This window comes from Pyrus communis, chromosome 14, assembly GCF_963583255.1.
Source record: "Pyrus communis chromosome 14, drPyrComm1.1, whole genome shotgun sequence".
Lineage (NCBI taxonomy): Eukaryota > Viridiplantae > Streptophyta > Magnoliopsida > Rosales > Rosaceae > Pyrus > Pyrus communis.
Window position 1 is genome coordinate 7,580,224 of NC_084816.1, and position 15,433 is coordinate 7,595,656.

The 15,433-nt window shown below is 37.6% G+C and overlaps 2 protein-coding genes across 2 annotated transcripts; one reads left to right on the top strand and one right to left on the bottom strand.

The window, feature by feature from the left end:
- The first annotated feature begins 5,890 nt into the window (after positions 1 to 5,890).
- LOC137715410 (uncharacterized) lies at positions 5,891 to 9,985 on the top strand. The gene is made up of 6 exons (XM_068454734.1): positions 5,891 to 6,546; positions 7,135 to 7,332; positions 7,428 to 7,667; positions 8,117 to 8,334; positions 8,764 to 9,024; positions 9,472 to 9,985. Exons 1-6 carry the CDS (start codon positions 6,105 to 6,107, stop codon positions 9,748 to 9,750), a joined length of 1,638 nt encoding a protein of 545 aa, XP_068310835.1. The 5' UTR covers positions 5,891 to 6,104; the 3' UTR covers positions 9,751 to 9,985.
- Positions 9,986 to 11,771: 1,786 nt separating this feature from the next.
- On the bottom strand, positions 11,772 to 13,006 carry LOC137714298 (E3 ubiquitin-protein ligase RSL1-like). Its single transcript, XM_068453542.1, has 3 exons — positions 12,360 to 13,006; positions 12,006 to 12,257; positions 11,772 to 11,796 (listed from the first exon to the last, which is right to left on the bottom strand). Exons 1-3 carry the CDS (start codon positions 13,004 to 13,006, stop codon positions 11,772 to 11,774), a joined length of 924 nt encoding a protein of 307 aa, XP_068309643.1.
- Between the last annotated feature and the right edge of the window lie 2,427 nt (positions 13,007 to 15,433).

Here is a 15,433-nt window from a genome sequence, read left to right on the forward strand (position 1 = left end):
CTGAAAACGTGAAGCAGCAAAAATTAGCTTATTCTCACAGTACAGCAAAAACAGTTTTTTTTCAACACACAACAATACCAAATCAGCCCTTAGAGTCGTAAGGAAAGGTGTAGAACCAATTCTCATCCCAATTCCTAAGGCCCGTTTATTTTCCTAAGATGATGACTTAAAACGAAAGAAAATGAGATCCAAGGCCCAAAGCAGACCAAGTTTTATGATCAGTGGGCTTTCCAATATTGTTTATATTAAGAGTCAGTCATGAAGCAAGTTTACACCCAAGAAATGAAAAACAATAAATCATGAAGCAAATACTTTTCTTAAATCAAACGTGGAGTCAATACGAGCATATTGATGATCATTTCGCTTTTAGTTTTTATTTTACATTCATGTAGAGCAAGATACGATTTTTCTTGAGTATGAAGGAATCGACATATGGGATCGAAGGTCCTCTATTTTCGAAGAAGACAAAGTGCAGATTTTGGAATGAGACATCAGATTTCAATAAGATTATAAGACACCCCCAAAAAAAACTGTCATTTTCTTCAGAAAATCACACTGCTTCCATTCACCATAGCCATAGAAGCCAAGCTCCATCAAAAGAAAGACTGCTCACGACGAATTCTGAAAACAATAGTTACTATAAATGTGAAGAACGAATATGCATATGTGAAACGTGAGCAAAGGATGTGACAAGTTACAACGTCGAAACTGGATGCAATTGCATACTGAACTCCCTACGGTATTGCCTCAACAAAGCTGTTGTATCAAGTTTGCAAGTGACTGTATCTATGTCATCTTATTACTCATCCTAATGCGCTTCTCTCTTTTGCAGGTGTGGGCATGAGTTCTGTTATAATTGTGGAGCCGAGTGGAAAGACAAAGGCAACATGTCCATTGCCACTATGGGATGAGGGCAATATTTTGTACATGATGAAGATGATGAGGATTTTGATGAAGAGGATGTGTCGAAGTCAGATTCCGAGGGGTATTAAGATTTTTATCACAAATGGTTTTTTATGTTCTGCGAATCCGTAATTTTAAGCCTTTATGTTTAACTTCAATCAATGTGGCTTCATGTTTGCTCCCAAGCATCAATTTGGTCCTGCCATCCAAATACGTTAAAAACTCCGTTAGTGTGCTGATGTGGCACACTTGTGGGAATCGGGACTCTGGACCCGCGACCTACAACTTCATACATCATGTGTATTAGTGAGATTGGAAAAACAATTTGGTGGATCGATCGGACGAACTTGGACAATTTCCAGTCTTAGACCACAGTTGTTGAACCTGGATACCAATCGTGGTGATCTGCTTTGTTGGAAGTGGTTCGGCTAGGTTGATTTGTTGAAGTGCAAGGTAACAAACGTTGCTCTTTAATTTGTCAAAGTGTTTTGGGACTGTCAAATTTAGCTGCAGAAGCTGCAAGGTCATCATTAATCGTGTTTACTGAATAAAGCATACTTAGCATTACAGAAAATTCTGTTTGGTGCCACTTACGTGGATGATTGACATCTTATAAATACATGTCACGAACAGATTGCATCAAAATAGCAAGGTTGCCACGTTAGTCAATTAAGTGGGAAAAGATCCTCCCGATCCTTTTCCTAAGAATCCTAAGGATTCCGTGATCGTGACTGTTCATCATACATCATACGGTTAGAAATTATTTCAAAATTTAAAATTTAAAATTAAATATAAATAGTACCTAACGAAAACTGACTGCACGATATAAGATGAACGGTTACGATCGCGGGATCCTTAGGAAAAGGATCCGGTGAAGATCCTTTTCCAATTAAGTGGCTCTTCTGTGGGCATGTGTGGCGTCTTGTGATTGATCGGTTTGAGATTGATCTACGAGAAAGACCAACTATTTAGATCAAATTTTATAAACTAGATGATGTTGTTGTTGATTATTAAATATTACTTAAGTATTGATTAATGTATTTTTTTGAAGAAAGTACGATATTCATTAATACGTAAAACACGTACAAAGAGAGGATATGGTGCTAAAATGGGCCTTAATAAAAATCTTGCCAGAAATTTCAACCTTGTCTAAGAGAAAAGGAGTGTTCCGCACAAATTTCATATTAATAACACATTATATAATTTGTAAATTTGGTCCAAAATAATTAATCCATATGATATTATCATTAAGTTAAAGGAGGCAGATTGTCTGTCCTCCTGTTTGGGTGCCATTTCCATCCCCTCCTATTTGTACGGTCACGATTAAGCCACGTCAACATTTTATGTTTATATTGCTTTTTGTCTTATTGTCTCTATAAAAAAAAATCAATATAAAATATTGACGTGACTTAACCGTGACCACACAAAATAAGAAGGAATTGGAATGACATCCAAACAGGACGGCAGACAATCTACCTCCTAAGTTAAATGACCATTTGACTTCGAGAGACGTAATAAGTACGACTAAGAAAAGTATTTTAATTAGAAAGGGAAAGCAATGTTGCCATGGAGTGCCTAACCACCGATCGGTAAAAAATATGTAAAACACAAAAGCAATGCAAACATCCAAACATAGAGAAATATGGTGGGAAGGATAACGAAATAAAGATTGATTGGACACAACACATCACAAAATTGTACCAAAGAATAGACTCTTTATTTTGTTTCCTAACCGACATAAGATCGGTTAAAAAATGTCATAAGATTATTGATTACAATGTGACGTGTATAGATATGTCTCGGAGAAAGAGGGAATATATTGATTATTATGTACATATAGTGTTTACACACATTGTAAAAATTAAGTTATCATAATTATATTCTAACATTTCATTACTTATTAATGATCATGGTAAGAGAAGGTTTGTCTTAAGCAATTGGCAAGCATGTCTTTTGGAATAAAGAAGAGTAATTTGGTTTGTATATGTTCTTGGTCTTTTTGGCTAAACCAAGGGTTAAGTTTGATATATATATATATATATATATATATATATGCCCCAAAGATGCACCAAGGGCCATAATTAGAATTTGATGTGTGTAGAAATATATCTTTTTATAACTTTAACAAGCTGCTTTTACATGTGAGCCGCACATGCATAAATAGACATTACATGTAAAAAGTTGTACTATTGAATTTTAGTTCTTTGTACAAGATGCACTATGTTACTATTAAGAGTAATGTGAGGGAAACTATATTTACTACAGTGGGATACCATCTTATGTGACAAGTAATGTATATCATTAACATCTAATGAGATAAATTCATTAATTAACGTGACAACTACACATCACTTACCACATCAGATGATAAGTGAATATGGTCTAAATATGTAATCTCCTAACATTTTCCGGCTACTAATGCCATTCTCTATCTATTTTTATTGGAAGAGGATGATAATTCACATTCTCTACCTTGAGATTTGATTATTAGAGTTAAATAATGATGGGCGATTGATTGTATGGTTTATTAATATGTCTTCTTTTCTATTCAAAATATAAAAATGGAATATTGTGTTAATGGTGTTCGTTTGATCATATTTGGCCTCTCGTGAACATCATTTATACTTATAAGGGACTAATATCTTATGTTTTACATGAATTGGGTGAATAGTTGATGCCCTTAGAAGGAAAGTGATTCTCTCCGGATTCCTTCTCACCAAATCCACCTAGACTGGGATCTAAATGGATTTGGTGGAAAGGCCCCTTTAGAACTTGACTTCATATAACGGCCATAGTATTACTATTATTGCATCGTCACATCAAAATCTCATTTAAAGAAAACACTATCAAATATATTATGGTCCATGTATATATCTTAGTAACAAAAGGGTCAACTCGTTAATTTAACAGTCATAAACATGAACATAAATATGTCATTTTCAAACAAAAAAATTATTACTCTTGTCATATATTTGTATGATCACTTTAGCAGAGATGAGACACATATATGTGTGGACTTTACTTATATTAGATAGATGATACAAATGATAGTACAAATATTTGGTAAGTGTAGATTCCAAACATATCTTTTCCATGATGTCTTGCTTACGGGTTTTTTTAATTTTTTTAATTTTTTATTTGTGCAACTTGTTTTTCTATTATACCCGGAATTCTACATAACTCTTTGACCAAATAAAATATCGAAATATCTTGACTCTCTGTTATTTCGTGATAATTTTCCTTTTTGGTACCACTCTATTGTAATCATTTGAACCCAAGCCAGAAACTAAAGTTACTAAACTCACCAGAGAAAAAAAAAAAAAAAAAGGGTCAAATTTTTAGGGAAATTGTAACATTCCACATTGTCCAGGTGAGTGAATCTTGTAAGGCTTATATGTATATTTTTATCTCTACCGAGCACGAGGTTTTTTGGGAACTCACTAACTTCGGATTCCATCGGAACTCCGAAGTTAAGCAAGTTCGCACAAGAGCAATCCCAGGATAGGTGACCCACTGGGAAGTTCTCGTGTGAGTTCCCATAAACAAAACGGTGAGGGCATGATCGGGGCCCAAAGCGAACAATATCGTGCTACGGTGGAGTCGAGCCCAGGATGTGGTAGGGGCCTGGGGCGGGATGTGTTAGAAATTAATTAATATTTTATTTTAGAAAAATGTTAAGGAAACTCTCTTAAAGTGGGATTCTTCATGAATTTTATGTCAACTCACAATTTAACGTTAATTTCGTATTGTACAAAAAACATAGATGATAAGGATTCAAGCCTTACTTTTGAGAATTTTTTTAGCATTTCTCTATTTTAATATGGAGATAATTGAAGAATTAATATTTGCTTGTTAATTTAATTGGAGCTTTAAATTTATCAGAATGTGAAATAATGATTAGTTTAGATAACTCTGTTAGAATTCCAATCTTAATTTATCATTTTAAACCTTTTATTACGAATGTAAATTTTTATAAGAGTTATATGAACGGACGATTAAAACAAATTGTGACAAGTTCAGCTATTTAGTTAGTTGGTAAAGAATTTAGTAGTCATTCAGTACTACTATCTGATAGTATTTCTCTTAACTTGTAAGTGAAATATTTTAGATTGAATCTCGTAAACGACTAATTCGATATTAAATTAGATTGCTGACGTGACTTGAATCAATACTCAATTATTTCCTATAACATTGTGGATGACAGCAAAAAAGTTCGTTCCGATGACGTGGCCAGCGCTGGCGCTGAAAGCAAGGAAATCAGCAGGATCGCGAGGAGAAAGAGAGTGCGTGCATGCAACAATACGCGGTGGTGGTCGTTACTACCCAATAACCGCCACTTCCACTATTATTCCACTGACGCACTGTCAGGACAGATCTCCACCGTCCATCTCAGCCTCACGCTCACTCCCGGCCCCACTAGAATTACCCATTCCTCACGGCCCAGGAAGACACCAGATCCCACGCAATCCAAAAGCAACTAATAATAAAAATATTACAGAAATTAATTCGAACAAAAAAAAAAAAGAATCGGACCCAAATTGCAAGATGGAAAGGATACCATTGCCCAACAAGATTCCCTTTACGTTTAATAATTTCGATTCTTCTTCGCACTTTGAACGTAGCAAGATGATCAAAACTGTTTATTTATATCTATATTTTAAAAACAATTTGCCAAAAATAAATGTAATTAAGACTTGGTTTAAATGTTTGATTAATAATTCTCAAGAGTTAAAATGAAAAGTTCTAGAATGAAAAGATTGTCATTTGGTATGTTTGAAATACGGATATATACGTTAAATGTCACTATATAATTAAAGAAACATTTCAAAATAAAAATTTCACGTTTATAATAACATATGACGTGTGTTTCAGACACATTGAAAAATCGGTATTGTCAAAACTATAGTAAAAAGCAAATAAAAACAAGAGTAAAATAGGAAAGTTCCCGAAAACAAGAAAGGGAATTACCCTGCAACTGCAAGAAACCAAAAAGCCACCCACTCTCATCTTCTCACTCTACTTTTCAACACCTGTTTTCAACCTTTCCACGCTCAATTTCTCCCACATTATTCCCTTTTTATTTTCCAGAATTCTTTTTTTTATTCTTCTCAATGTAATAAAAAAATAAAAAAACCACTCTCTCAATTTTCAACTCTCCATCTTTTTTCTTCCGTTTTTCTTCGTTGTTGCTGTGTGATCCAATGTCGGCGCCGGACACTGGACCCGAATTCTACGCGGACCGGCCCAGGCCGTGGCGACCCGATGATCTCGTAAACGGGGGCGGAAGCAGCGTGGGAAGGGCAGCGTACGGCGTCGCATCGGGCGGTGCGGCGGTGTGGCCCAATGCGAGGGAGCCGGTGCCGCCGGAGACGCTGGGGGGACTTGTGCGGGAGTTCTCGAAGGCGGCGGCGGAGATTGCCGTGGAGTTCGGGAAAGGATGCAGGGATATAGTGCGGCAGAGCCTAGGGAATCGGGACTCGGTGTTGGGCAGGAGCTTGGGGAAGGTGAGGGAGTCGTTCTTGGGGAAGAGAATGACGCAGCTTCGCGGGAAATTGGGAATCGTGAACGAGTATCTGCCGGAGGATAAGAATCCTATCCATGCTTGGTCGGTGATTGTCTCCGTCACGATTCTTGCTTTAGCAGGTGCGTGAGTGTGTGTGTTGTGTTTGATTGTCGAGAAGATGGGGAGGAGGAAACCGAGTTTCGTGGCTTTTTATCCACTGTTTGGTTGCTGAGAAAATTCAGGACTAATAGATTCTTTTGTTGGATAAGTTATGCTTGCTATGAGTTCTGAATTTCTATTTAATTCGAATTTTTTTATGAAATGAACCGGAAAATTTTCTGACTCGGGATTTTGTCCTGTATTGTGAAATGTTATCTTGTGTTTGGTTTCTGAGAAAATGAAGGAAATATGACTTGAAAATGTCACTATTTTAATTTATTTCATTTTCGGATTCCGAGGGAGTCGTACCAAGTCGTCAACGGAGCTTACTAAATCTGCATGATATCCTTTCTCGAGAACCAAACAGAAATTCTGGAAATCCTGGAAATTTTCCGAGAAAAATTTCCTACTACATATTTGGTTTCACAGTGCTAGAAATTTGTTGTGGAGCGCATTACAACATTTGAAATTTGACATTGGTTGATTCATGGGGTGCTTTTTTTTTTGAATTTGTAATTGGGTCTTTAAAACAAATGGGCATTTACTGACACGGATTTTCAAATTTCCAGTGGTGTATGTGAATACCGAAACCACTCCTTCCAGTCCTGCCTCGGAAGTCAAGAAGATATACATTCATCCTCCGAGTGCTGCCCGCGTAATGCTTCCAGATGGTAGATTCATAGCATACAAGGAGCAAGGCGTTCCGGCTGACAGAGCTAGGTTTTCAATCATTGCTCCACCTTCTTTCCTTTCGTCCCGCCTCGCAGGTTGCACATTTTGGATGTTGAAAGCAAACAGATAACCTCTCTGTTAATGCACATTGTGCAATTTCTTAGTTTTGTGTCATTGTTTTGAACATTAGGAATACCTGGACTCAAGGCTTCCCTGTTGGAAGAGTTTGGCGTTCGCTTATTGACATATGATCTTCCTGGTTTTGGAGAGAGTGATCCTCACCCCGACAGAAACCTTGAATCTTCTGCAATCGATATGTTGCTCTTAGCTGATGCTGTTGGTGTGAATGACAAGTTTTGGGTTGTGGGATACTCGAGCGGAGGTATGCATGCTTGGGCAGCGCTCAGATACATTCCTGATAGACTTGCAGGTATTAATGTCTGTTCTATATGATATTTCCATGTAAAAAATTTCCAAGTGTATGTCAACGATGAAGAATATGGGCACAAATTCGAAGCTGTCACTGTATTTCAAGTGGCATTGCCACAGAGGAATATGTGTGCGGCCAGCCTCGAGTGCTATTCATTCTGGCAATGACCTTGAGTTTTGCCATGTAGTCTGAAATTTCTGATTTTCATGCAAGATATAAGCCTGAAGATTTCTACATTTACGTGGGTGAGATGTTGCTAGATTTTCATAACAAGCATTATAATATCATAGCCTGATATGGGATAAAGCTAATTTCTAATGTATGACAAGTCTTTGATCAAATCAATATTCATGTAACTGGGATGAGTAACATGTTTTGCGGAAATTTGGATCTCTAATGTATTCTATTCAAAAGCATTTTCTTATGATCCCTACCGGTCTAACTCGCAGGTGCAGCCATGTTTGCTCCAATGGTTAATCCGTATGACTCAATCATGAATAGGGAAGAGAGGCGCAGAACCTGGGAGAAGTGGACGCGAAGCAGAAAATTTATGTACTTTTTGGCTAGGAGGTTTCCTAGGTTTCTTTCTTACTTCTATCACAGAAGCTTCTTATCTGGAAAGCATGGACAAATTGATAGATGGCTGTCACTGTCTCTGGGAAAGAGGGTGAGGATCGTTGTTCATCATTTTGTTTACTTGTTGAAACGTTGACAAATTTGGCAACTAAATTTTTAACTTCCACATAAACGCATAAGCTGCATATGCAACTAGGTATGTGGACACAAAATCGGACTGTAGAGTTCTTCTCTTCTAACGATGCCGAAAGAGTTTCATGTTTAATTTGTATATCCTAAACCTGTAGCAAAGCATCATCTTTAGTTGATTTTCCAAATTGTCTCAAAATTAATTTGTGGTAGACCTGGAATACGATGCTTCGAGAATTTTTAGAAGGTTTGGCTTCCATTCCACTTTAATTTGGTAAATGGGCTCCCATTTTGTCTGTGTGTTACTTTTAGAATAAACGAAAGGCCAAAGTAAGATTATTATCTTACCTGTATGGATTCTTATTCAAAAATTTATGCTGAGTTTCTCCAGGATAAAGCTCTAATGGAAGACCCAATCTACGAAGAATTCTGGCAAAGGGATGTGGAAGAATCAATTAGGCAGGGAAATGCAAAACCCTTTGTGGAGGAAGCTGTTTTACAAGTGTCAAATTGGGGTTTCAGCCTTGCAGACCTCAAATTGCAGAAGAAAGAACGGGGGAAAGGCGTGCTCAATTGGCTCAATTGGCTCAAGGCCATGCTCACCTCTCAGGAGGAATTAATTGGCTTCCTTGGCCCAATACACATATGGCAGGTCTGAAGCATCTCCGTCATTTACATGTTTGTTTTTCGATTGTTTTACTGCTATGGACTTGGAAAATTTTGATAGAAGACTGGTAATATGTTGAGTAGACTCCTAGATAGCAATGAGATCAGTCATTTGACAGGTATTTCTCTCACTGAGGTGCTTTCGCTCATGCTAATACAAAAAGTTTACACGACAATTTTTTGGAGTTCGTCAAGAGATGAATTTTACTAGAAGAATGTAAGATTGTTCTTAGGTTCAGAAACTAGTGTATGCCGTAACATATTCGTATACAGATTGCTGGTGATAGTTGTTTCCTTGTAACCACAACGAATCTCCGGCCATTGGATGGCTTTGGTCAAAATTATACAGGGGCCTTTAGTATTTCTTATCCGATGTATAAATTTCCTGTTAAATCAAGTATTAATCATGGCCATTTTCTCCACTGTTTGACAGGGGATGGATGATAAGGTGGTCCCGCCATCGATGACTGACTTCGTGCACCGGATTTTACCAGGAGCTGCAGTGCATAAGCTCCCATACGAGGGCCATTTCACTTACATCTACTTTTGTGATGAATGCCACAGACAGATATTCACCGCACTCTTTGGAACACCACAAGGGCCACTGAACTTCACAACGCAAGTAGATCAAAGTCCTCTTGAAGGTGATACTGAAGAGCAGGAAGAAGAGGAAACGTGTGGTGATTCTGTTCCGGCACCAGCCGAGACATGATTGTTCCAGTTTAACTTTAAAGAGGTACAATGTATATATCATAGGGTCACTACGTTACTCGTAGAGTGAAAAAAAATCAAAGAAAGCCAAAAATAAACGAAAAGAAAGAATAGTTAAAGCATCATGTTAATTCTGTTGCTCGGAGTTTTGGATGTTATCAGGTGCAGTATTGACTTTTGGAGGAAGTTTTGGCGAACAACAAAAATATACAAAGAAATCGTATCGTTCTGATTTTCAATCACTTGCGCAAATTTTCATTCAATCTGTGCCTCCGAACTGCTCTGTTTTACACATCGTTTCAATACATCGCCCAAATGTCAAACCGAGAGCTTATCACCCCAAGTTGGCTAGAGCAGCGTGCGCTTTGGTTATGTAGGTTTTTCTTTTACCAACCCCTCCATGTGGTTTAGATTAACATTGTGTTCATTAATTCTACTTTCTATTTCAAATGAATTAATGTCCGAACTAAAACGTATGAGTGAATACCGTAATAGACAAGCGCATGCTGCGATATATTAATCAAATTTTCGTAGAGATACCGAAGCTGAAGAGATTTGATCACTCAAATCAAACACAACCAACTGCAATTCTTTTACAAGTTTGATAACATAATCATGAATTAATCATTCTAAAACCAAACATTGAACTTGTAAGACCTAAATTTACATATCGATAAACTCAACTCTACAAGTCCTCGCCCGATGGAACATCAAAAACTCTTTGTATAACTCCTCTTTCTTGCACCAGCTCCGCTCCAATTCACAGGCATAAAGTACCATCCTGTTTAAAAGATTACCATTCTCTAACAACTACTTAGCCACTTCCATCTCAACCCGGCGTCCCTTGAATCCCTGCATGGAGATAGTCTTGAGATGTGACAACAAACAAATAGGCACGACCCGCTGGTTGGTTCCATCGAAGATCTGAACATTCTTCATCACATTTTGTTTTCTCAAGGAATTAGGAAATGGGAAGTGACTTTAAGACAAGCATGTTAGTATACGGAAACTAATCCGATTGGGGATCAGACAAGTTTTCTATATTCTTGAAGATTTCTACAATTTAGGGATTGTCGTGCGGTAAGTAATTACACTTTTTATAGGATGCAATATCTACTCCGTGATATCTTTTTGGATTCTCGTTGTTTTGATACGAATTCTATATAGTAAAAGGAGTCTCTTTCGACTAGTATAAATACTCATTTCTAAGGTTTATCTCTGATAACACAATTATTGCATACTTTATTCTCTTACCCACTATTTAAGTCCCATAAATTGCTTATTAACTTGACTTTCGGAAAGCCTTTGGCCGGTACCCCATTGGTGCCCGGGTGATCTTACGATCACTTAGTCTTTTACATGTGGTCGAGTTTGTGCATCTCCTCCACATACAATGGTGCGTGAATTTAGTTCCAACAATTGGTGCTTTCAGTTTCATTAATGATGAACTCATATTACCCTGACCAAATCACTCTACCACAATCATGTCTACCTCTGACCAACACCAATGCGTCTCTGTCGCTCCAAGACACGACGACACTCCCGTTGGCGAAGCTACCCTTACCATGGACCAAATCTGAAAAACTCTGATGAAGATCAATGCCTCTAGTAACAAACTTTGAAAGGCTTCGAGGGCCCTTCAAACGAAAGAACGACCTAAGCGTATTGGCCTCGAAAGACGTATGAAAGCCTGTGAGACACTTTTTTTGCCCTTGAGGAGTCACCGGCTATGGCAACGCCCCCCTGCCCGCCCCGTGAATCGGCAACATTTGTATATTTTCTCTAGTGAGCAATCTATTAGTTAATATGGAGATCATTTGCACAAACAAACGTAATAGATAATCCCCTAAATGGTTACCACAAACACAAGCACTATCGTAGAAGCATAAGTACCACCAGAACAAATCTATCACAAAGATGGCGTATGACGCTACGGACCTATCTTGAGACATACGTGGTGTCATCTCAAGCAAGACCACAACAAAGCCATTGTTGGAAATGAGGCAAAATCACTGAACATTACTAGCTAGATGCAGTACAAACACACCTGCACTGATCAGAAAAAAAGTATGTAAACAGTGGGAGGTTGAACTTGATCGATGACTTTAAACATGTTCAACATTGACAAGAAGTATGTAAAATTCCAACAAGCTCGAACCCAAATTTGTGTTGGCTCAAACAACTTTTGGCACTCTAAAAAACTCGCTCATGCATTCATCCAAAAAGAACAATAAAAAACTCAAGTATCCTAATAACCAAAGACTGTAGAACATGTCAAGTGTCAGCTGAGGTGGGCTGTCAAAGCTGCCAATATTACAAGCAATGGAGGCGGATCTGCTTGTTTTGCCTCTACTGGAGGAATAAACCGTCTCACCGCCGGCGCCTCCAACGCAAACAACACAAACAGGACAGCAGAGGAATGCAACAAGCTTTAACTCCACACCTGCATTCCAAACAAACTTTACCGCATCTGTAGCAGAAATGACTTCCGCACCTGCAATCAATCCACTGTAAATAGAAATTGATAGGCCACTGTAATAAAAAGTTTGAAACGGTACTGTATGGAGTAATTTTAAGAGCCACTAGACAAAAAGCTAGTACAAAACTGACCTGCACACCATGAGATTGCAACCCTCCGTTCGTTCCACATAGAACCTACAGTTGGGACATCTCCTCCAATTTTTCTTGTTAACGAGGTTCCTCAGCATGATAGCTTCAGCTTCCCTCTCATCCTTATTCAATTTCTGAAACTCAGCGCAGTCGATCCCAACGTGCCAAGGAGCCAGACATTGCGCACAGAAGCATCTCTTACAATTAGGGCACTCCGATTGTCTCACAACCTCGTTCTCGTCATTATCAATAATTAACATTAGGGAGCAATTCTTGAAGGGACAGTAAAACTTTTGAGAGGCAGGAATCACAGCCTCACACAATGCAGTACCCCACCTTTCAAACACCTTGGCGGGTAGGATCGAACGACAGTGCTCGGGCTCTAGTGTTCCCAACGCACAGTCAGGATTAGGGCAACCGATGGTTGTGACGTTCTCTTGAAGCTTGGAGCACACGTATTTGATCATGCAGTCCGTACAAAATGAATGCCTGCAACTTTTAATGCCAAACGACTCGGATGCAGCCTTGGACTCGACGCATATCTCACAAACAAAATCCTTCTGATCACCGTCGACTTTCTTGGAGTTGGAAGACTCCCCAACTTGAGTTACTTGTCTGGCATGGCTTACGGGACTGCTCTTTTCCATTGTCGTAGAGGGTCGTCTTTAGGAGTACTAAAGCGGCGAAAAGCAAGAGGATAACAAGAGAATTATGTAAGGGTTTAAGGGCCATCTTTATCTCTACTAATTAATGAAACTCTCTTTGTTGGATCAGGATTCTCTCCTAAACAAAAGGTGAGGATCCTCCTAACCAAGCCCATCAGGCCGTTGAAATTTTATCTAAGGATTACAAACAGGGGACCCTCTAAAAGTTATAATAATTATAGCCATTGGATAAAATTTCAACGGCTTGATGGGCTTGGTCAGGAGGATCCTCACCATTTGCTCAAGAAAGGATCTTGATCCCTCTTTGTCAACCAAAATAGGGTGAAAAGACAAATTAGTCTTCTATCACACAAAAAAATGATGGGCAATAATATAATTTCACATGTCCAAATTTTATTATTTTTTATTGAAACCTCACCTACAAGTGATGTTAAAATACCTTCACTATTAAAAATAAATAAATAAATAAAACCAAAAACAAAAACCTCCCATTCCACCCACGTTCTCTCTCTCCCCTTCTCATTTTCTAAAACAATGTGTTCATACACACAAAGTGTGTAGGCAAATACTAGTATATATAATTATATCAATATACGAATGTCTCTTATTATATGGATTACAAAATATGTGGTAAAAACCAATTTATACGCTACCCAATTCAATGCGAATTATAACTTGTAATCCTTTATACATAAGACTGTTCCAAACCGATTTGAACTCAAACATTTAGCGGAAATATAGCTAGACTTATGCTCATATTATAACATTATATTCAACGATGATAAAGTTAGCCGCAAAAGAAGAGCATGAAGAAACCTTTATTTGATGTAATTGATAATACATGGATTTGTTTTCTATTAATACGAAGTGGGACATATCGATTTGTTATCGACCTTTATTATATATAACATGTAGAATGGTACATTACGGTATCTTATGTTTATAGCGCAATTACATTTTAAACCCTTTTAAGTATTTTCTACTTTCATACCTTATTTTTAAAATAATACAATGTCATATACACGATTATAATTTATTTGCAATGTCGTATCCAACTATCCACGACACAAGCCTTGTGCACCAAGGTGTCTTCTCCCTTGACATAAGGGAATAGAACTGCATTATTAAAAGGTATCTAAGAAGGATCCATAAATGACACCTTCTAAGTAGAGATTTGAAAATATCTCCCACATATCTTTGTAATGCTAGTGAACTGCATTTTTAATCTCTTTGATCTAACATTTTGTAATCTATTACTTATTAACTTTGTATCAAATACTTTAGAATTTAGGAATTTGAAAGTCCCTTGTCCAAACATAACCAAACTCTCTGGAGTAAACAAAACTAAAGAAAGAGTTCAGTCATTAATCCAATACAAAAGATAAGCAAATAATTACCATCAAATCTTAGTAAATAAACAGAGTTAAACCCAAATCCAGTAAATCCTAAACAACAACTTTTGAAGCTTTCTTCTCTATAAACTCCACCTGACAAGTCCTACTTGTCCTATGAAACATCAAAATTTTCTTGTATAACTCCTTCTGGTAACAAACACTTCTATCTGCATATATTGTCATCTTACTTAAAAGACAACCGTTGTGTAACAAATACTTTGCCACCTCCATATCAACCCGCCGTCCCTTGAGTCCCTTTATGGACAGAGTCTTGAGGTGTGACAACAAACACGTAGGCACGTTCGTTGGTTGGTTCCAATGAAGCTTTGGAAACTTCTTATTGTATTTGGTATCCTGACAGTAAAAGATTTAAGCACTGCCAGCAAATCCCAGTCGTTGAAATCACAAAGAACAAGCTTGAACTGCGTCAGATTACCAAAAGCGGGAAGATGCCAAGCCTTGGTGAAAGAAACAAGTATTGATCAAACAAACTCATGCAGAAATTTAAAGTTTCCGTATGCGTAATATATATTGGTTGGCGAAAGCTATGTTTGTGCATTCATTCGCGTCTTACCGAACATGGATGCAACGTTTGGTCGTCTCCTGTCCTTCTAAGAATTTTTTTTTATACAACAATATATTTACACTAAGGGGATGGGGAATGAATTAGTTGCAAACTCGCTATTGTTGAGATTCAAATCTAAAGTAAACAGAAATACCATTAGAATGTAGGCACTGTCAAACCTAGAGACATTCAAAATCACTACAACATCTAGTTGTAACAAGAAAATAGACGAACATAGTATTTCAAGTCATAGTTAAATGACAAAACATTCATTCTGAACATAAATAGTATGATCTTTGAGAGAAGACATAAAGATTAGACGGTTCTATTCATTGAAGTAGAATAAAATGTGGGTTCTACAGTGTCCCCTTCTGCATAGGCATATCACCAGGATTAATCAAATCTCACTAGTCAAACAAATCTAAAGAGATTCAACTCTTAAATCGAACG